Source organism: Stegodyphus dumicola, chromosome 3, assembly GCF_044657685.1.
Source record: "Stegodyphus dumicola isolate Sdum_Otavi_A_Nest chromosome 3, ASM4465768v1".
In the NCBI taxonomy this organism is placed as follows: domain Eukaryota; kingdom Metazoa; phylum Arthropoda; class Arachnida; order Araneae; family Eresidae; genus Stegodyphus; species Stegodyphus dumicola.
This window is the reverse complement of record NC_140770.1, coordinates 85,905,049-85,928,694: the sequence shown is the minus strand read 5'-3', so window position 1 is coordinate 85,928,694 and position 23,646 is coordinate 85,905,049. Positions and strand designations below refer to the sequence as shown.

Sequence of the window (23,646 nt, the reverse complement as noted above, 5' to 3'; positions counted from 1 at the left end):
GCAACATGATGTCTTTGCTTCTTATCTTTCACATGAAATAAAACGTTATACAAGGCAAAATCCGTAGACTTGCCTCGTTGAAAGCCATATTGCCTGTCACTAATATAGTTTATTTTTATTAATTTGTGTTGAATTATATTTGTAATTAGTTTATCATAAATTTTTGCATAAGTCTTTAAGAGGCAAATAGGTCTATATCCTCCATTACCTTTTGGAATGAGTATCATTTGACCAATTTTCCAAGCATCTGGAAAAACACTCAAATAAAGACATCTATTATATAAAATCAAATGAAATGAAGGAAACTCCTCAAATAATTTCTTAATAAGCCAAACCCCGATTGTATCTAATCCGGGGGCAGAATGAACTCTTAAATCCTTAATCGTATAAGAAATTTCTTCATAGGTAAAAGCATCTTCAATTTTGTAATCATCTTCCATATTGACCTCCCCCGCGATACTTAAATCACTATTCTGCTTTCCATATATGACTTCTTCCACAATTTTCCTATAAATCTCCTCCACAGAGGCGACCCCCACTTCCTGTGACTGTTTCAAAATCATTTGACTTCTTAATCTTCCTTTTGCAGTCCGATAATAATTATCATAATACTCCTCATTTAGTAGAAAAATTATTTATATCATTTCTTTTAGTTTTTTTTTTATTTTCTTTTTGTAAAGAGCTATTTTTTTTTTTTTTTTTTTTTTTTTTTTGTATTCAATTTTTCTCTTAAGTCGATCTCGCTAACCTAAGAACTCTTCCTTAATGCACGAATAATCCTTCTTTGCTTGTCCAAATCTTGAGTCCACCAACTAGTAATTTGTCTTTGTTTTTTCTTACATTTTACTTTTAGGTACTTATCCATATTATCGATTAATAATTCTTCCAGTCGAGAAACGCACTCATTCATTTCCATTGAAGTCTCGCACCTAATTATTCTATCTTCATAGTATTCAATGCTTTTACCAATATTATGCAGCATATGTTTGACTTTTCTTAAATTTCTACTGTAAGCAAAGAAGTAATCTTCTTCAATTTGGAAATCTTTCAGTCTCACTAGAATGTATTTATGATCACTCAGTGATTCAGCATCTAGAATTTCCATTTCAGCGCTCCTCATTTTTAGTGTCGACGACCCAAGCGCGAGATCAGCCCATCCAACACCCACCGGCGAGGAAAAGGTAGTCTAGAATCACTATCGTTAAAAAGTTGTAAATCATGTTGTAAAATAAAATCGTTGACTAAAATCCCCCTTTGATCCAAAATCTTAGCCCCCCAGTTAAAACTTTTAGCATTAAAATCACCAATTATAATAAAATCTTCTGCATATACGTTAAAACCTTCTTCCAGTTCACCAAGGTGTTCATTCAGGTCTTCCGCCGATGAGAAATAAACAGAGGTGATACTCATTTTGAGGCCTTCCCTTTCTACAGAGATTGTCACAATACAATCGGAGGCCGCCCCTACGGAAAACTCCAAATTTTCATTCACAATATTAATGGCCGCTCTTCCGTTATCTGCGTTAATAGTCCTCCATGTACTTTTAATGTGTGCCATTTTGCCTTCTATATAATACGGTTCCTGCAGCGCAATAATATCTGGGGTATTACTCAAAATTTTATTTATAGCTGAGAGCTGGACTGCTGCAGCTGCACAATGATTTAAATTAAAGCTTAAAATCTTCATATTTAAAATCAAACAAAGCAGTAAAATATCAGTTAAAATCTCAACAATAAAAACAAATTTCACAAAATTTTAAAACCACTCAGTCTTTTCTTCACTGTTAAAAGCTATAGAATGTAAAATAAAATCACTTAAAATTTCTCAATATAATATCAAAAGTCTCTTACCTGACGCAAGAGGTGGGTGAGACAATCAAGATCCAAAAATCCAATATAGTACAAAAATCTTCTCGTAAAAATCAGGAATAGAAGTTTGCAAAATTTGTGAAATACAAAATGGAATCTCTAAAATAAAAAACACGTAAAAACAAGGAAATTTGTCAGTCCCAGCCAACGTGCTAATCCAGCACCATTTTATAATTTTTATATATCCAAGTGATCTCTAATAAAACGTATTTCTTCCAAAAGCACCGGACAATCTTTTGAAAAAAACATGATGATCTTCTGCATGTTTAGTACCATACTTCTTATTAATTTCTTTACAATTGATACAACATTTGGCAGTCGATTTACATTCCGTTCCTAAATGATTTAAAGAACAATTACTGCATGCTAATTCGTCCTTACAAAATTTCTTCAGGTGACCATATCCATAGCAATTTGAGCATCGCTTTGGACGTAGATACAATTTTACCGCATAGGATTTCCATCCAATTACCAATCGCTGTTCTTCCAAAAGGAAACCCTGACAGACACCAGAGATTTGAAATACACGATGAGATACCTCTTTTTCACTTATCGGAATCCTAAACAATGGCCTAGTACAGTCTCCACCACATTCACATTCCATTTTCATTTTTTCAATGATTTGATCATCCACCACAGTATCTGAAATATTATAAATTATAACTTTCGGATTAATAAATTTTTTCCTACGAGGTCTCACAATATTCGCTAGTTTCTCATTTTCAGCAATTGCTCTTTCAAGTATTTTACAATCTTCTCGATTGGCTAATTGCACAACCACATCTCCATTTTTTCTACTATAAGAATCAATAACTCTTATGCCTAAATTTAGTGGACTGATATTTCATTTCCGTAAATACATCTATATCATTCTTAAGTGCTTTTATTACAATTTCATTATACTCAGATCCCTTAGGTTTCACTACCTTATCTTCCTTCTCAACCTTGGTATCTATTATACTAGTATTTCCACTCACTTTCTCCTCATTCTTCTTGTTTTCACTAACTTTCACATCTCCATTGATATATACTTTTATTTCAGCGATGTCTTGTATTAAGTTTTCCAATTTATCCTCTGTATTCTTCATTTTTACCATTTCAACATCCATTAAATTACGACGAGTCACCCAGTTATCAATGTAAACTAATCCTTGATTAAGTGTTTCAATAAGTGCCTTTGCAATTCTTTTCTCTCTCATATCCTCAACAACTTTATTTAATCTATCGATGACTAAAAATACATCTTCGTCGTCTTCCAGGATCTTATTATCCATAGGAATGGATTCTCTTGTATTATCATTCATTTTAATGTAAGCACGCAAGACTGGGACAAGATGCGAGTTTAGAACATATTCACAAATAAAATATTCTATAAAATTCAAAAATGTCTAAAAATCCATTTTCATATCAGAATTATGATATGAAACAATTAAAATAATTTTTCCATAAAAAACCACATTTTTATCACTACATTTTACCCACATCGGGTAGAAAGACTTAAACAGTTGATGCACCAGCTTTTCAAATGTCAACAAGCAGCATCCATTAGGCCTGGCTCAGTATTCAAATTTTTAGAAGTTCGTAATTTCAAAACCATTTAAGGTATTCAAGCAAACAGTACATTAATGTTATAAGGTATTTTCTTTCTCCTTTACGCATGCCATTGTGGTGTAACTGGTAGCATGATCGACGCATATTCGAGAAATCCAGGGTTCGAGGCCAGGAGAAGATGTTGCCCAATTTTCACGTCTGCTGATTAAAATAAAAACTCGCATAGCTTTAAAATGGTCGGAAAAAGGATGCTAAGAAATTATCTATGCACTGTGAAATATTGTGTAAGGCTAAGCAATTATTTAAATTTAAATACTTTTAATGAGGAATTTAAAATGTCGTCATGATTTCGTTAGGTAAAATAAATTGATAAAACTAATTTTTATTTATTCGCAACTACGTTTATTGCAGTTAAACCACAGTACAATATTTAACTGATTTTGAAATTATGCAAAACTATATCTGATCGTATTCAAGTTTAATACTGATGTACAACAGTTTTACAATCAAGAATACAACATTTCCCTTCATAAATAAAATTTAATCTAAGTTATTTACGGTTGTATTAAAAGTAAATTGCATAAATTTAGTTTATTATTTATTAAATTATTCCGTTGAATTGTTTTATCGAATTTCCGGAAAGCTTCCGTTTTGTATTTAAATAAGATAATATTTTATGAATGAAAAAAGGAAAGTAAGAGTTTGGTTATATTTTGACGAATATATGAATACATATGCACTGAATATATAAAAGGATACATATTCAAAATTATCTCAAAATGTCGGCAATAAGACAAAAGAAAATTTTTATAAATTTTATTTAATAATGAACGGTTTCACGAAAGACATAATGCTTGTACATTTCAAGCAAATTATACAAGGAAGAAAGTGTTTCCTTGTTTTAACATATTACTTGAGATAATAAATAATGATATGTTTACAATAAAAAATTGATAATATTTTAAATCAATAAATTTAATAAAGCTTTATAATAAAAACTACAATAAAATTGTAATCCTGCTTTTAGTTTATTCAGATGAATATAGTAAAACACGAGGGCAATTAATAAGTTCAATTTACTGCAAGTTTAATTAATATGCCGTAAGTAAAAGAAAATATTCAATAGATAGCATGATAATACCAAATAAAAACACATGTAGACAATTTCTAACGAACTCCATAAGTTAAAATCAGAAGCATGCATAAAAATTCGTATCAGTACACAGAATATACAAATCTTAATGTCACAGCTAATCAACTAGATTTTTGACATGTCAACAAGATAATTGTACAAATGATTTTTATGGAGATTAATTATATACTGATTATGAATGTTAATTTTTTCTAAACATTTATCTAGCATTAAAAGAGGCATTTGTTCCTTTTTTATTCTTTACGATGTAGACAAGCTTACACTGGAATTAAAACAGCAAAGAACAATACTTTATAAATCAGTTTAATCATTGAAAATGCAGAGACAGATTAGAATTTGAATACCAAAAATATTGCGATTTTGAACATTTTGTGATTAATAAAAAGGCTTTATTAAACTTTTTTAAAACTTGCAGTTTTAGACGTTGCAGTGCTAGGTCAAACTCCTGTTATAGTACGAAATATTTACGATAGAACTTAATGGTTAAAATTCTATGTCAATGAAACTATTAAGTACAAAAACAGGAGCAGCATGGTACAGCTGGGTACAAAAACAATATATACATGAATTTTTAATTGCATTTTGGGAGCTGCTATCATATGGCGCTGCTATAGCATGTAGTTGTGCAGCCCCTTTTTGGTTGCAATCGTCCGCACCAATCCTATATATCATGTATATGTACCTACTCTGTTACCAAGCACGGAGAGCTCAGATTTTGAGTCTTATATGTTGGTAAATTGTGCATTTTTTGCTTTAAATGTGATTGAATTATATTGTTCTTATGTTACGGTTATGGATTTTATGCCTTTAGTTACGCTCCATGCAATAGTTGTAGAATTATCAACAATTTAAAAGTTGTTTGAGTGATACTAACCCTAGCGAATCTGGCATCTGAAACTTTTAATTATTGAATTGTGTCAGATGTGAAAAAGCTTCAGTGTCTTTTTTCCAGGAGGGACCAAAAGTAAGCTTTCAATGCGTCGGAAATTTTGTCTTCCTTGTCGCTGGCTGAATAGCTTCTTTTGGTTAAAACTTTAATTTTAATTGTAAAAATTGTTTTTTATTTAAAGATTTTTAATTGTATCTGTTATTTCATGATGTTCTGCATTTTACAATTTTTAATGAAAATGTTTTGAGGTGTTAAGTATTTTTGCCCTGCTGCGAAGTGTAATTGAATTAATTGAATGAGAACTATATCTGTAACGAAATTCAAGGAAATAAGTTTAAATGAAATGCAGCAAGAAATGTGTATAATTTATTTGACCTCAGAAAGAAGTCATGTGTTGTCCATATCAGATTTTTTTTATTCCACAGATACTCGCTTTATCCATCTAAAGAATTCGAGAATCTACGGCATCTTGGAATGGTACATTTTTTACGAAATGTTAATTTAAATAAAAATAATATTTCTGTTAGCATACTGAAATCAACTATAAAAGAAATAATTGCCAAATACATTTTAGCTTTTTGTTTCATCTATGTCATCTTTTTAGACTCAAAATTTAATTTTTCTGTTGATGGCACTCAAGTAGGGAAAGATTTGTGGGTTTTGCAATAGATGACATCGTAGAATGGAAGAAATATATTTTATAGAATTGATGTTTTATTTTTCATGTTTCCTTTATAATATTTTTCAAAACCTTTATTCTTTCGACAAAAAGCAATGTATGTTAGCAACCCAAATCCTGAATGTAGAATAGAAGTTTTTTTTTTTTTTCTCTTTTTCTAATGGTGGGCACTGGCCTATGCCGGCATCGGCCACTTTTAAGGCCAGATGTGGTGTCTCTTCATTATGGAGCCACCTAATGGGTGGGCCATCATTGCCTCCTATGAAGGGACATGCATGCCTTCTCCGGCATGGATGTCTAGTTTTTAAATTTTTCTGTCCTAATTTTTACATCCATGCCTTCTCCGGCATTCGAACACGGTCCCTTCGGTATCGCAGCCTAACCACTGTCTGGGCGGCATGTAGAATATAAGTTGCCGTTTAGTAATTCTTAAAGATTATTTTTTTACCTCTGTATACTTAATAACACGGGTAAAAATTTCAAACTGCATAAACACCATTAAGATATACTCATAGTGCAACAGCTGTATTTTAATTTTTTACATAATATCAAAGTACAATAACTCAAAGTACGTAATAACTTTGAGTCATAAAGAAAAGACGGAGGGTTTTTTTTTTTTTTTTTTTTTTTTTTTTTTTTTTTTTTTTTAAGTTATAAGATTTATTTTAAATAATACATATTTGTTTCGTTAACAGGTATTCTCTACTTATATTGCTTCGTCTGCTTCCAACAGGATACGTAAATGAGAGAAGTTTTAAGTAAGAATTTAAATTAAAGAAGAAAGGCTTGACTGAGCTCATCACCAAGCAAACTTATGTATGCTCTTGGCAATGAGAGTGGATAACCTCTGTTTTGAAGATTTTCATATTTAAGATCTTGTTTAGCAGGTAAGCTAGACGCTAAGATAGAATTTAGCTTGTGACTGTAAATAATTTGGCCTTGCGTGTCACTTATAATACCCTCGAGAAATGTAAGTAAATCCGTGTTCATTAATTTGAGTTTGTATTTAAATTTGAAGAGTCCAATAAACGTTAGTTGTTTATTTTATTCTGCTGCTGCGTTTACTCAGCATTATGAGTTTGTGTTAAATGCCGGAGAGGAAATTCCTGCTGCATGCTTAAAGTTTAGACTACTTCCGCTTAGGCAGATTGGAGTTTAACTATATAATGCTTTCAAAATGTATGACTTACTGACTCAGTATTTTAGAGTGTGTACCAGTTCGAATAATAACGCACACGACGTTCGCAGCAGATTGAAATTATGTCTCACCTGGGATCATTAGCACAATTAATCCAAAGGAAACGGCATGTTACCTTAGAAGACTGTACTCGCTATTAAGACTTTAAGTTCTATTTAAAATTAAAATGCATAATATATCTGTTGAAGCAAATCGGCTTCAGGTTTGAAAATGCCATATTCATTTAAACATACATATAGAATAAGAAAAAAATATTTCTTAAAGTTTAGTTCCTTCTTTATACCAGGTTGTCATGTTATCTAATTTACATATAATTAAAAACATCATTATAATAACACTTTTTAATTTATTACACAGCTCTTCTTTCTTTCTCGTAAATAATTACAATTTATACTGCTAATATGGAAAGATACTAGATGTTTTTTGCAGATACAGTTGCATATATATTTAGATGTGATTAGTCATAAACTTTGAATCTGAGCACGGGATATTGAGGAATTTGTGCTAAATACATTGTTAAAATTTTAATTTTCTAATTTTACTCAAGTTGTAAAACGTTCTTTTCTTTTTCTGTTCCGCACAGCTGAAAGGGACTGAGCTTGATTTTATCTGTCGCTGTGCGGTCTCTTTTATTCAGGATAACTAACTAAAATACTTCTGTTAAGATTGAATTAACTGAGATATCCGATCGAACAAGCCGGTTGCAAGTGTAAAAAGAAAAGAAAAATTAGGATTAATTCACTTCCAAGTTCTCCTATTGAGAAATAAGCAATTCAATTCATTCTAGTTTAGTCTGGTTAAGTCTAATTAAAATGAGATGAATGCTAGAGAGAACTAATTGAATATTTAAATGAAGCTATAAATATAATAATAAAATAACTGAATATTTAAATGAAGTTAGAAAGGTGGCAGAAACGAATCTTTGGAAATTGTTCTACATTTGATCAGTTTTACATATATGATTAATACAATTTTTGAAAACAGTTTCTTTGTAATGATCTCATCGATTTTTACTTACCTACCATTTAATATACTTTGTTACAAATGCTGTTTTGTTTTCTATGACCATGAAAATGAAAGTATTTTTAGACGGAAGCAAATGTAATTTGAAAGAATAAAATTATGGTAAGGTAAATGTGTAGTGCATTATATAATTTAATTTCTTATATTGCAGCACTTAAGGCCCAGCGGCGCAGTGGCTAGCGCACTGCACAGCAGCACCACAGGTCCGGAGTTCGATCCCCGTACTGGGCAAGGTTGACGTCAACCCTTTCATCCACTAAGTGGGGCAATAAAATGAGTACTAACTTCGCTTGGGGACTAAATACTGGACATCCTGTGATACGCTATTTTGCAACACTTAGCCATATTTTCAGATTTGCATTCTGTAGAATATATATTCAAAAAATATAATTTTATTAATATAAGCTCATTCATTCCATGAAAACAAATAATTTATATTTTACCTTTTTGTTATTTTCTACTATTTATAAATCTGATGAAAGAGTGTATAGTTTCATCTCCATTCATCAAGCAATCTATACTACTACTAAAATATCAGCCGCATACTTTTCTGTTCAGCAAACTGAATAAATTTAAGAAATGTCACCTCTGAAATGATTTTACGCAATATACTACATACAAATTAAACACGAAAAGCCTCCACGAAATAATTCCTCCCCTTAAATAGACAGCCCTAGTGTGCTTTGCTATAATCTACTGAACCAAAATCAAATTAGACGCGGAAACACCAAACTAACCTTTTTTCGCATTATCATGCAGTGACTATTTTAATTTACTCGTCTTTGTAAATAAATACATGCTCGGCAAAAATTAGATTTTCTAACCTACAATATGTTTTTACATTAATGAATAATACGTAATATCAATACGTTAAAGATATTTATTTGCTTATTTATTTCTTTTTCTCAATGGCGTTTACATTGTCTATCTTCATTTGCTAAAACTGATTTTTAGCTTGGCTCTGAATCCTATTCATCAGAACCTCAAACACCATCACAATCATCTCTACACCGAAATAAAAACTTCAAATGAAGGATCATAATGTACAATTCCTTACATTAAACATAGTATAGTGAACAACACCAAAGTTGTGTTATTAGAGCACATCACGAATACTCACAACAATGAACAAGGAAGTGATGATTTTATGTGCGTGACATAAAATAACTAATTATACAGATTGAGCAATGCATTTATATTGAACAATTATTTTCTCTCTTTTACTGAACTTTTAGTTTAAAGAACATTTAAACACACAATTTGAATTTATTTTAAAACATTATTCATTCTTCAGTCTCATATTTTACGAACCTTTTGTATTCTCATTAAGTCCAAGTTATACTCAATCATTTTCTTATGGGGATCATCCTACACCGCAAGAAATGCATTTGCCTTGCATGTCATAATTAATTACTTATATACTCAAAAACTTTATTCAAATTAAACTGAACTGCAACAAGATGCAAAAATTCTGCATCTGTATGTTTCAAAGTTTTATGTTGCTTCCATTGTTTCGCCCGCAGCCAATGAATGTGCAACTGACGCATCGAGATATCTTGGATTCAGCTGCATCGCTTGAAGTCTGCGTCCCGCAAGTTGCGTGTCCTTTAATGACTTGCACAACAGCGTTTGACTTGCAGTTTACTTCACATGTTTCACATGAACCTGAAAAGACCAAAAAAGTCAACATGTAAAAACTTTTTTTTGTTAAGAATATAAAATGAAATGCAAAACATATACGGAGTGGGCCATGAATATCTGACGATTGTGACATTGAAACCAAACCAAGACCTTGAAATGAAATCCAAATGTGTCTTTAGTTTACAGAACAATAAAACATACAATTTGGATTTATTTTGAAACATTATTCATTCTTCAGTCTCATATATTTGAACAACACATTATTAGCACTTTATCTTCCATTTGTGCAACTGTCCACATTGTCACTGCATCACGTTTAAGCAATGTTAATTTAAATATCTGAAGTTATTTTCTCTAACTCTTTCTTTGAATCCTTCAATGTACCTGTGTTTACTAAATATAAACTTGAGACTTAAAATAGCCCCTAGAAAATATTTGCATTCTGAACAGTTCTGGAGAGCGTATCGTCTCATGGAAATGCTCATCATCTAAACCACACACGGCGAGGTAATACTTGTTGAAGTATGGTCATCTTCCTAGAAACATATTCTGCCGAAGATTTGCAGTGATACCAGCTCATACTACCGAAAATCCGTTAAACTTTAAAAAAAATGTTAAAAAATAATAGCAAAAGAGTAAAAACAGGAAAAAAATCTGAATGGGTTAAGATTTTAGCGATAAGGATTTATTAAAGGTTTTTACGCTATCGCTACAGTTTACCGGTCTCCTGTTGCACTCAATCCTGGTAATCCATCTTTTTTGTCTTTTTAGCTTCAATATTAATCACCATTTTTTTCTCCTTTACGCCATATACAGTTCAACAGCAAAATTATAAAATCATTAAAAACATTATAGCTGCATATGCTTAGGATTCCCGATGCAGTGTTAAGTGTTATCGTAACATTTTTCTACTTTTTCAGTCTTTTCTCAGTTCAAAACATTACTGTTCATATTTCTTACTAAGATGGCTTGCAAAACTTTTTTTGTCTTTCTCTTATTAACGTTTTTTATGTTAACTTCAATTATTAAATATCATGCTGTTTGCTCGTACACCACACAAAAATCAATTCAGCAAAATCACAGAATATTTAAAAGCAGCATATCTTTACAATTTCCGATGTACAGTCTTGTGAGCTGCAGACGTTTTATTGTTATTAAAATGTTTTATTCCATGCAGTGCTGCCACTGCTCGTTTTAAAATCGCTCGCATGTTAATCAAAAATTAATTAAAATTTTATAAAATATGAAGTCTAAAATTCGGACTTCGAGGTGCAAATGTTCGGTGAGGTTGAGGTGCACATGGAAATTGTTCAAAATTTGATGACCCTAGGTACCGTCCTTTTCACAATGCAAGGAACATGCAAACAATACATGTAGGTTCCTCTTCATTTAACTGTTTAAAATAACACAGGGGGATAATATTTGGTGGCAACAAATTGAAAAATGATACAGCCCTTTACAGTGGACGAATCAAAATGCCGTTTCGAGAACGGCTAACGCCCTTTTTAACCAAAACATGAGACTAAATAAAAACTAGGTACCCCATGTGCAGAGTATTCATGCTAGATTAAGAGCAAATAGAAGTAGATTTATTCGAATTTTGCACATTTAAAATTTATTAAATGTTTCCATTTATTTTTAATGAACGGCATTATTTGAAATACCAATATAAGGTTTTTGATTTTAACTCGTATTTATGGTCAGCAGGAAATTTAATCATAATATTGCATAATATCCTCATAAAGGTTCAACAAAAATACGAATGCGAACATTTAATGAGATTTATTTTATTACTCAGATAATAAAAAATAGAATATGTCAGACGACGCCATTTAGTAGAGGAAAATTTTGCAAAAATAATAACTAAGTCGTAATTACGTTGAGTTACTAGATTGCAGTAAAAAGATAAGTTCCACCAGACATTCATGGTTTCCCTACGAGTAAGTCAATTTAACTTGATAAGCCCTAAATTAAAACATTCCTCCTTTTGATAGAACGATCCAGGTTGATTTTCATCATCTGAATCAACCCATAATCCAGTTATTTGGACTGAAAAGGACCAGAACTATTCTAAAAATTCTGATAGTTTCATTGATATGTCAAATACGTGTTTCCTATAATGTAATTTAGAAAATTTATTTATTTATTCATTATAATTTGTTACAACATGAAACACTGTGCGATGAAACTACTATTAATTAGCTTCTCAAAGCAGCATATTTCTATTTATTAAGTAAAACGAAAAACAGTAGCTGTGCAGGGTTATTCGTAACTCCGTGAAACATCGTGAAATTCTATAACGAAAAAAAAATCATTCAGCTAATACCAAATTTAATTAAATTGAAACAAAGATAAACAAACTATTTACATTTCTTTTCCATTTTTCATAAATGCTTCTCCTGTTCTACATTGATGATGCGGTAGATATCTATGCGTCAGTCGATATATTTGTTTGGACTTAGCTTTGGAAAGTTGGCCAATGCTGAGATGAGCCGAAGACAATAATGATTACCTCTGTTAGGTAATAGTTTCTGACACACCACGCCAGAGACAATTATCGAGATGATCTGGCAATCAGTCAAAATTAGCTTCAAAGAGCGAGATTGTACTCAGGTTTATCTGAATGAAAATATATAGGATAAAGAAGGTATATGTTAAAGCGATAACCATTCGTATCATGTTCACATTCGCAGCTAATCAGCTTCTTCCCCAGTAAGGTGAGAAGGGAAGAGACTACGAGGATCCGGGAAATTAAAATTAAGTTAAGAGGAAGTTTTTCCTAGTAAGGCGTTAACAGAAAGGCCGAGAAAAATAGTTTCAAATATATGCAGTTTTTAAACAACGTACAGTAAATAATTATTTACCGATCTGTACATTTAACATGTAAACACGGGAATAAAAATATAAAAAGAATTTCTGAAATATCGTATAACTCGATCTCCCGATACAAAATTACAATTCATTCTTCGAATTTAATTCCATATGACTCTTTTATGCGATTTTGTCAAAGCTTAGTCAAATTATTGAGTCCCTTCTCTCTACTAATCCCCAGGACCTTCCCAACTATATCATCGATTCACAGCCGCAGCATCGATAATACAGTGCTTATCCTAGTACATGCGTGTCAAAGAAAAAGGATTATCGCATAGTTGTTTAATAACTGCAGACATACTGAGTATTTGTTACCTATCTAAAAAGGATTTGGTGATTTGCTCTATTGTAGTATAATAATATACTATGTATGTAACGGATTTTAAAAATATTTGAAAAATTTTGAAAGTTCTTATATATATCTGTATGCTTTTATCCGAATAAAGAGAACGAGATAGGTATAAATTAATATAAATTATTTATGAACTATCGGAAGTACCCGATGCCAGTTAAGTTAAATTGTGAGTATTGTATCTAACAACAGAGAGAACGATACCATTGTAATTATTTTCCAATAGCGATGCAAAAAATGCGATTCACAGTCATACATTTTTCAATCTGATGCTAATGAAACCCACATAAAAACTTTGATAAAATATAGTCTAATTCTCTCTCATTATATCAGCAACAACGGCACGCAGTGTTTAGTGATTTTCGTATTTCTAATGGTCATAAAAGCTCAAGTTTCATCCAATATTTCTTTCCCCTATATATATATTTCACCATCCAACCAATATATTCAATTTTAGTTGTTTAAATATGGCAAAAAGTGTTCATAATTAATCAGAAATCAATAACGCGAACAAACTTACAAACATACATTCTTCCTTATATATATATATAGAGAGAGAGATTTTGTAAAACTTACAAATTTTTGATTAACAAACTCTACGATTTGAAAGCGAGCAGTAGCAACGCTTTCCGAAATAAAACATTTTTATCTCCAACGCGCGAGACTGTTGCCACTCGGAAAAATAAATGCGAAAATTAATGTTTTCGGAAGTTTTAATTAATACCTCAGCTGATTAAAGTCGTTCACAGTCAAAAAGGCCTTCCCACAAATTTTTAGAATCAGCAATAATGTATTTAATATTTATCAATACTAGTTTTATTTCATAGTAAAACTTAGAATTTTTTTTATTAACAAACCCTACGATTTGAGAGCAAGCAGTAGCAACAAGTTTCGAAACAAAGCAGATTTTCAGCTTGCAAGACTGCTGCCACTCAGAAAAATGAGTGAGAAAATTATCGTTTTTCTGAGTTTTTAATTAATATCTCTGATTTTAGCTACTTTTGGTTTTTGGAAAAAAAGGACGTCGATCTTTTCCAGGGCCCAGAAATTATAGAAAGTTTGGTGACGATAGCTGTAGTAATGATTGAGTTATTAGCTAATAAACAGACTTTATAGAGATTTACTATTATGAAATGAAAAGTTGATAAAAGATGAAATGAACATGGTTGTTGGCAATAGATGAAAGTGACATAAGCATTTGGTAACTCCATATATATATATAAATAACTTACTAAAGAAATATTGATAATCTAATACCTAATCGATTTATTAACCATTGTCTTAAAAGAGCAGGCGTTAAATACGCACTCTAAATCATTTAACTGGTAGGGATATGATAATATGTTCCTAAACCTGAGAAGGCGGTATAAGTTGGATGACTATGAGTTGGAGGATTTGTACATAGTGTAATTACAAAACTGTATATAATGTAAAAAGCTAATTGTTTTCAGACATTTCTTATGCTGTTACTAAAAAAATGAGCCTATTTCATAATCTTTAGTCTGTCAAATAGCTCGTTGACAGTGAGAATTACTTTTTTCCTTTTCTAAATTTCTTCTTCCTTCCGACACGACAATTAGTCAGAAAATAATTAACTTCCATTCGCTAGTTAGTATATTCAAAATTTTAACAGACGTTTTTACTCACATAAGAACTCCGCAACAAACGTCCCTCAAGCATTCCTAGTCCCTCCCACGTCCCATAAATTACTTCTCACAAGTTTCGCCACCTGAAATAATTCAAAGTATCCTCGCAGCCGATAACGAAATTTCGGACACACACCCCTTCTGAGTGAGACACCGAAGAGAATACTTTCCAGAATTTCTACTAGAAAGAACATAAGTTAATTAATGCATTTTCTAGCCTTTTATATCTTTATGTACATTTCACATTTTTTCTTATTATATATATATATATTAATTTTTCAATTTTTATTATTTGATTTGTTTTTGCAAAGATAGCATTATGTTTCTTAATTTTCTAATGTTTATTTCAATTACTTTGAGTTTTATTTCATGATTCCAATTAAGATTACCACTATTTAATTTTTATACAAATAGTTTTGAACTAACATGCATAAAAGCGAAAGTTTCGGAGGACATTAACTCAAGTAATTTATAAATTTTACTACATAAATTGCTTTTCACTCAAAATTTGTATTAGCGAAAATGCTTAGTTCAGAATGAGTTCTTTGGTACTCTACTTTGGTTCTAAATCCCATCACTTCACGGAACTATTTGGCCTAACTTATTTCGCCAGTTTGGCATAACCATTCTTACTTGAGTAAAAGACGAAACACCCTCGTATTTATTAATTATTGTTCATTGAACGCGAGTCGGTTTGTTCCCCTTGAAAAGTCAACTAATTTCCGATCAATACCGATGTGAATTTAAGATCATACAACATTTATATATAAGCGAAACACCTCTGACTCATCACGCGATCTCCGAAACTATACACCCCATTGATTTGAAATTTTCCATAGTCACTCATTCCACGATGTAGACGAGCACTAAGAATGGATTTTACGTAAATCCTGTCCAAAATAGATTTTTGCTATACAACAGAAGTTTCTCATGCATTTGGTTTTCAAATGCATTTTCAGAATTTTCTTTTATTGTTGCCAAAGCTAGATATGTAATGCAATGTTCTCAACGAATACATTTTCCTCTAAAATTATTAAATTTGTAAATAACCTGCATCTATCCAATGAATACAAACAACATTTAAATGATTAGTCTAATAATAACATTTATATTTAACTGTTATCATAAGTTCCATTAAATGTTATTATTAAGAGAAATAAATTATTGCGATGAAAAATAAAAATATTGTTGTTATTTGTTAAAAGTTGCCATACATAAAAATCAAGGACAAATAATTATAATTGATTAAAAATTTTATAACAAAGATAACAACATTTATTTTCATGAAACTTATGATAACAGCTAAATATATATATAAACGGTTAGTTTTGTGTTGGCAATTTTCCGTAGTGTAGGCTTACTGGGAATCCCGCCACGTTAATTAATGAGGACATAGAAATCTGTATAAATTCAAAATAAAGTAATTAAAAGTAAACTAAAAGGTCTATGACTTGCGCTAGAGCTTCAAAGTAATTAACCAATAATACATAATAATTTATAATAAGAAATCTTTCCGTATACCATTCCCAAGGAACACAAATTCAATTTAAAACCATGAATAAAAAAAATAGTCAGAATTTAAATTAGTATTTTAAATAGTTATTTCAATCTCTTTGTTTAAAAAAAATCTGTTAAGAAAAATCTTTAATCCCAAAAAAACCAAAACCAAATTACTATTATTATTATTACAAATTATTATTATCATTATTACAAATTATTATTAGAGTTTTAAATCAAAACGAAAATAATAAAATCCTTTTCAGCTGTTAATAAATTGTTGTTGCTCTGGATAAGTTTTCTTTGTGTAGTAAATTTGCTAATTTATTTAGAGAAAAATTTTGTTAAATAACCAAACCGTGAAAGAATTGTAAAAGCTAACGTAACGTGTAAATTTTAAAAGTTAAATTAACGTGTTCATTCCAAACAGGTAGCAATAAAAATTTTTCATATTAGGCATGAAGTTTCATTCATTAAGTTTAAAATTCAGGAATAAAATATTAGAAAAATAATTAAGCTGTAGATTTTTCCTACAGTCTAATTTTGCTGTAAAAACTAAATGTAATATTTAAAGACCGAATGAATATAAGCACTGGATGGTGAGCTCTCTTTCCTTCCTTGTGTGAAGTAAAGGAAGTATTGTAATCGCGAAAAGTTTCGGGTGCAAAATTCCAATTAAAATATCCATTTCAACCACTCTTGAAACCATTTTAGCGATGTTTTTGCATGACAGTACGGACAGAATAAAGGACTATTTTTGCCAAAAAGGATTGTAAAATGAATTCAGGAGAAGCTTTCTCTTGATGTCTGTAAGTATGTGCATATGCACGTAGATCAGTCAGAACGTTTGTTGCACTACTGCGTATATTATGTTCCATCTAAGACTATTTGGATTACATTGTGTGGCAACACTTCAGACATGTACCTTTATCGCGTGACGTAGCGGCTTCGCCGAGCCAAGTTTAGTTTTTCTGATAACCAGTTGCAAATATGTCTCGACAGCTGCAAATAGCGTCCAGATTGGAAATGCGTGCAGTGATTCGTTTTTTGTGGACGAAAAGGTGCAACTGCACTGAAATTTATGAGCAGTTGCATGAAGTGTATGGTGAAAATGCAATGTCACGTCAAGCTATCGCGAAATGATGCAACATTTTTGAGGATGGAGGTACACATATTGACGAAGCTGAGCGCGTGGCAAGACGATCAACTGCGACAAATTCGGAAATCGCTGCTCACGTGAATGAATACATTCTTGCAAACAAACGCATAACGATAGACGAAATCTCAAATGAACTGCATATTTCTCATGGAAGTGTGCATAAAATTATTGCCGATCACCTTAAATTTCGTAAAGTTCGTGCTCGATGGTTGCTACGTCTGTTGACGGAGGAACATAAAGGAAAGCGTTTTGAAAATGCATTTACAATTCTGCAACGTTACCAAACGGAAGAAAATAAGTTTTGGGACACAATTGTGACTGGAGATGTAACTTGGATTCACCACTTCTCACCTGAGACGAAACGCAGCCCGCTCGAGTGGAAACATTTCAGTTCCTTGACACGAAAAATGTGTCGAACTGTTCCATCTGCAGGAAAGGTGATGATGACGCTGATTTTCGACAGAGAAGACGTGGTGCATACAGACTTCCTACCGAAGGGCGCTACGATTAATGCATCTTCTATTGTGAAACACTAAACGAAAGTATTGTGAAACACTAAAAAGATTGCGACAATCACTTAAAAATCGAAGGCCAGGTAAACTGTTGAACGGCCTTATGCTCCTGCATGACAATACAACACCGCATGCAGCAAAACAAACGTGTGACCTTTAGAAAACGTTTAGGTGGGAAGTGTGGAATTACACTCCTTATAGCCCAGACCTTTCACCTCCTAACTTCCATGGGTTTGGTTCCATGAAACAAGAACTTTCAGAGCGCGCCGAAATGGAAGCTGCAGCCCAACAATGGTTATCGGACACTGGACGGGATTTCTTTGCAGAAGGCATTGAAAAACTTGTCCCACGCCTCGACAAATGCTTGAATAACTGAGCTAATTACGTTGAAAAGTAGATTTTGAATGGAACTTTAAGATATAAACGAAGTAATTGTAAAATTTTGCTCCTGTTTTGTTTTCTTAGGCAGTGTAACTAACCGTTTGACTGAACCTCGTATTTATCTCGCATAACTTAAGAATGACTTGTTAGAACGAGTTATTATCCGCAGAACATTGCAATTTTGTATATGGGACTGCTTTAACGTTTAGTTGTGCAGCTCCCATTATTGTTGCAATTGGCTGCACCAATATATATATATATATATATATATATATATATATATATATATATTCCCACTCTGTCACCTGGGTCAGCGAGCCTAGTTAATTTTATTTTTATATGTTGACAAATTGTGCATTTTTGCATTTTTTGCTTTGAAAGTGATTGAATTATATAGTTTTTATGGTCCGGTTAAGGTTTTTACGTCTTTAGTTAATCTGCATATAATTTGTGATATAATTACCAACCATTTAAAACTTTAAGTAGAGAGTTAAACCTAACGAACCTCCATTGGTTTACATTTGAAACTCTGTAGAATCGTAAATTAAGTCAGTTCTTGTGCTTTCAAACTTTTTTGCCGAGTGGGACCAAAAGTAAACTTTCAGTTTTGTGCACCGAAAAATTTGCCTTCTTCCCGGCTGAGCGAATTGCTTTTTTGTAGAAAATTTAATTGCAAAAATTGTTTTTTTTAACTGTTTTAACTATAATTGGTGTTTCATGTTTTTCTGTATTTTATAATTTTTAATGAAGATGTTTTGAGTTTGTATGTATTTTTGCTTTGCTGGGAAGGAAGAACTAAATTAATTGAATGAAAAATGTATCTCTAATCAAATTCGAGGAAACAAGTTTAAATGAAATGGAGCAAAAATGTGTATAATTTAATAGGCCGTACAAGGAAGTCATGTGGTGTCCACATCAGATTTTTTGTAATAGTATCAGTATTTAACGTTGATCATATTCTTAACATTAGGTAGAATCCGTACTGATAATCGTTAGGGAAGATACGAATATTAACAAAAAATATTCCTGATAATTTTTGGAATATTTTTTCCTCCGTTGAAAGAGAAAAACCTTCATTAAATTATATAAAAATGCTTAGAGAATTTTTCTAATGTCAACGTTAGCCTAGGTTTTAATTCTATCTGATTTTAGCAGAACTAAGGCTTTTACTAGAAGTTTCCAGCTGTATCTATAATTTCTTCTGTATTCTTCTATTATTAATATGTAGAAAATGCTTGTAAAATATTTTAAAATATTCCCAGATAATATAATCATGATGTTCCAATCGATCATTCATTACTTCGACTTCAGACAATTTGCAGTTTGTGTTCAATTTATCAACAGATTGTGCAGCTGAACCTTTATCATATCATCAAGAATACTTAACCTATAAAAAAAATCAAGTTTATTGCAAGGTGACAAGACTGTTCACCACTATTGATGTTAAGAGAAAACAAACATTAAACTGCCATTTCATAAATCGTTATAAAAAGCACTCCGAGTGGGGGTACCGTAAAACTAACCAAAATGGTAAGGTCCTCTAGGAATTTATAATCATCTAATTGCCCTGCATGTTACTGAGGAGTATACGTACATACCACAGAACCCAAGAAATGCACCTTCTTGATATTCTTCTGACAAATACTTCAATCCCTATTTATACTGAAGTAAAGCACGAATTGAGCTCTGACCACAAACCGGTCATTGCTTACCTAGACACTACTAAAGAAGCAGAAAATGAAATGATCCGCACGACTGACTGGAATAAGTTCCAGAAGTTTCTCAGTCAGAATCATTCGCCCATCTTTGATACTCTGAACTCGCGGAAAGATATAGATGATGCAGTTGATACCATCACTGATTCACTCAATAATGCTATTGAAAATGCATCTAGACACGTGAGAAGAAATAATAACGCTGGCATTCTGCCACAGGAAATTAAGAGAGATGGTTAAGGACCGGAATAGGATGAGGAAAGCGTGGCACCTTAAATGGAGCCCTCACGTTAAAAGAGATATGAACAAATTAAATAAATCAATAAAAAAGAAAAAATATGAGCATAAGAGAGATGTATGGGAGGAAAAGATTCAGAATCTTAGTCCGAATGATGGCACTCTCTGGACGTTCATGCGTAACTTGAAAAGGCAGCGTACATGCAATAAGCCGATTTATACTGAAAACTCTGTTGCTCTCAATAATAAAGACAAATCGACGGTCCTTGTTTACCATTTAGAAGAGCAGTTCAGACCTAACATGACGCCCATGGACATTGATTTTGCCAATGAGTCATGCTACGTTGTTAGGGATTGGTTTAATGCCCACACTGCTAAGAGATACATGGCCACTGCTACTCCCAGTGAGATCAAAGAAATCACAAAGAAGCTCAAAGTCAAAAAGGCCCCTGGCATAGACGGTATTAATAATCACGCACTTAGAAATCTGCCCTGGAATGTTGTGACAAAATTCACGAGTATTATCAATGCGTGTCTTAGTCAATGCTATTTTCCCACAAAATGGAAAATCGCAAAAGTTATTTTATTGCCTAAGCCCGGCAAGGATAACACTAAGCCAGATGGGTACAGGCCATTAGCTTGCTTCCGGGACTAAAAAAAATCTTTGAGAGAATAATCTACAGCAGATTGAAAAACTATATTGAATTACTGCCTCCGGAACTATTGGTTTCCGGAGAAAGCTTTCAACAACGAAGCAGCTGGTTCGGCTCGTCGAGTTTTGTGGGGATGCGCTCCACAAGAAACAAAATGTCGCCTTACTCATGTTAGACGTGGCGAAGGCATTCGACCGCGTCTGGCGTGAGGGGCTTATTTATAAACATATAAATCTCCCTATGGATAGAGAGCTGATTCAGCTAATTATGTCTTTCATCACTAATAGGAAATTCGCTGTGGCTATTAAAAAGGACATCTCCAGTTTACGCACCATGAATGCAAGCGTCCCACAGGGGTCCATTTTAGGGCCTGTCCTGTATTTATTTTATGTTCATGACTTCCCTAGGGCTCACATTGGCAGAAATGACTTTCTTGGGTGCTATGCGGACGATACGGCCGTAAAGTCCGCAAACGCACACCATGCAATCAAGAAGTTACAGGAGCTTCTACCAGTGGTAGAAAAGTGATGTATGACTTGGAGGACTGCTATTAATGCCAGAAAGTCGCAATTATTAATGATAAGGAGAAAAAATACACAGTTGACTATTAATAGCAAGCTCTTCGTTTTCTCTGAAGAGATTTCTTGAGTTAGTAAGGCGAAATATTTAGGAGTAATGCTAAATGAAAGATTAAAATGGGGAGATCATATAACAGAGGTCAGAAGAAAAATGTTCACTGTTGTAAATAGTCTCATCCCTATATTGGGTAATTATTCTTGCTTAGACCTCAGGAAAAAAAGGCTAGTATATTTCACGGCAATAAGCCATTGATGACTTATGCGTCGCCGGGCTGATGCACGGCTACCAAGGAGGATATAAAAAGACTTCAAATCATGCAATACAAAGTCTTAAGGCTTATCACCCATGCTAACGTCTTTGTGAGCAATGCTACACTGCACTGTGACTTAAAGCTGGACACTCTAGAAAAGCACCTGAATAAGATCAACAGGAAATTCTTCACGAAAGCTCTTAACTGTGACCATATGAGAAATTTTGATATCTTTATCTACGAAATATTGAATGAGGACGGCAAAATGCGCCCACTTGCGGCCCACCTTATCAGGGACCCGAACTTTCCCACTTCGTGCCCACCTGTAAATAATGTACCTAATGTGTTTATTAGCATTCTTAATTTTGTATCTTACTCATTTATTGTACTGTGTATTTCTTAAATTCACTAGTTTTATTCACACTCTACACTCATTTTATAACTCCCACTTAGTCACGCCTTTACCGGGCCGGTTACTTGCGTTGCTGGTCTTCCTATTCTTTATCCGTCTTTGCTCCTCTCCTCCTTACGGCGGACATTATGTGAAGATACTTCTATGTTATTGTGCCCATCTGGCATAAATTTGATTGAGCCAGATAAACTACTGATCTCAGTGGTATTCTGGCTATAAGCTATCAGTCAGTCAGTCAATCGTTATAAAGCTGAAAATGACAACAATTTTTAAGGTTACAAATTATTTAATTATAAAAAGATTTTGGAGTTTATTGCCACTTCATGACACTTCCGTCTAGTGGAATATGAATTATTTACAGCAGGTCCTATAAGACGGAATGTAACAATAATTTATAAAGCTGTGAATTATTTAGTTGAAAAGACAGCTTAGATCATTGAAAAAAATATACTATCTCGAGAGAACCAATTTTAATTTCTTGGTTAACTTAATTATAGTAATTCTGATAGAAGTCAGATGTGACACCAGAATTTGAACCTATGAAATCAGAATCTCATTCGTGGATATACTGCATCAACCGGAGCACGAAAATGTCTTAATTATAGATATTACGATGTATAGATATGACATTATGCTCTTTTCATATACATTAGAATTTTCTTAAGTCTTCCCCCCTATTATCTGTTGTTTTAGTAAAAATCCAAATATTTTTCTGTTTCTGAAAATTGTTTTAAAAGTTCCTTAAACCTTAATATGTTGTTGTTTCTCTAAACGGCAGGACATTTGTAAGTTAATGCCTTCTTCAGGAATGGGCAAAATGTTTCGGTCGTTTAGCCGTCTCATCACCGAGAATGTTTCCCAGTGTTCACCACAGGAGACGATAGAATTACAGCTGTGAAAAAGGGAAGCCTCGTCCTAGTTTTTAAATCTTAACACTATTGCAAACTGTCTGTAGCAGAAACCTGTGTAAAAAATAAGGAGCTTTGTTATCGATGGGTGCAAGTTTGTTCATACAATATGTTGCCATGCTTGTGCAACGTTAGTTACCTCATATGAGTTTCTATGAGTGATACCTTGGCAATTCCTTTTTTTCAGATTTCTGCACAACAGAGTATTAGTGCTGTTCCTAGCTCTTTAAAATTTGTGTTGCTAATTTCTTCTAGAAGTTTCGAAATCGGAGTTGCATTAGTTTACTTCGCTAAGAACTTAAAACGAATATAATTTCGTCTGATTTTTTATTAATGGAATGCAGCTGCGCTTTAGTTTCATTACATTTTCAGAACAGTTTGACTAAAAAAGTAGCGTGAAAAAAATACTCTTGAATGTATTAAGGCTCTTTCAATGATTAAGTCAACAATGAAAAACCAGAAAATATGCAAA

General features: G+C 32.5%; 1 protein-coding gene across 2 annotated transcripts in view; it reads right to left on the bottom strand.

Moving 5' to 3' along the window:
* Positions 1-4,228: 4,228 nt before the first annotated feature.
* The window catches only part of LOC118199800 (metabotropic glutamate receptor 6-like), a 391,939-nt gene continuing 372,521 nt past the window's right edge, over positions 4,229-23,646 (bottom strand). For both annotated transcript variants that reach the window (XM_085813044.1, XM_085813045.1), the window contains exon 7: positions 4,229-10,026. In XM_085813044.1, the coding sequence (XP_085669170.1) occupies positions 9,848-10,026 (179 nt within the window). In that variant the 3' untranslated portion in view covers positions 4,229-9,847. The remainder of the gene's footprint in view (positions 10,027-23,646) is intronic.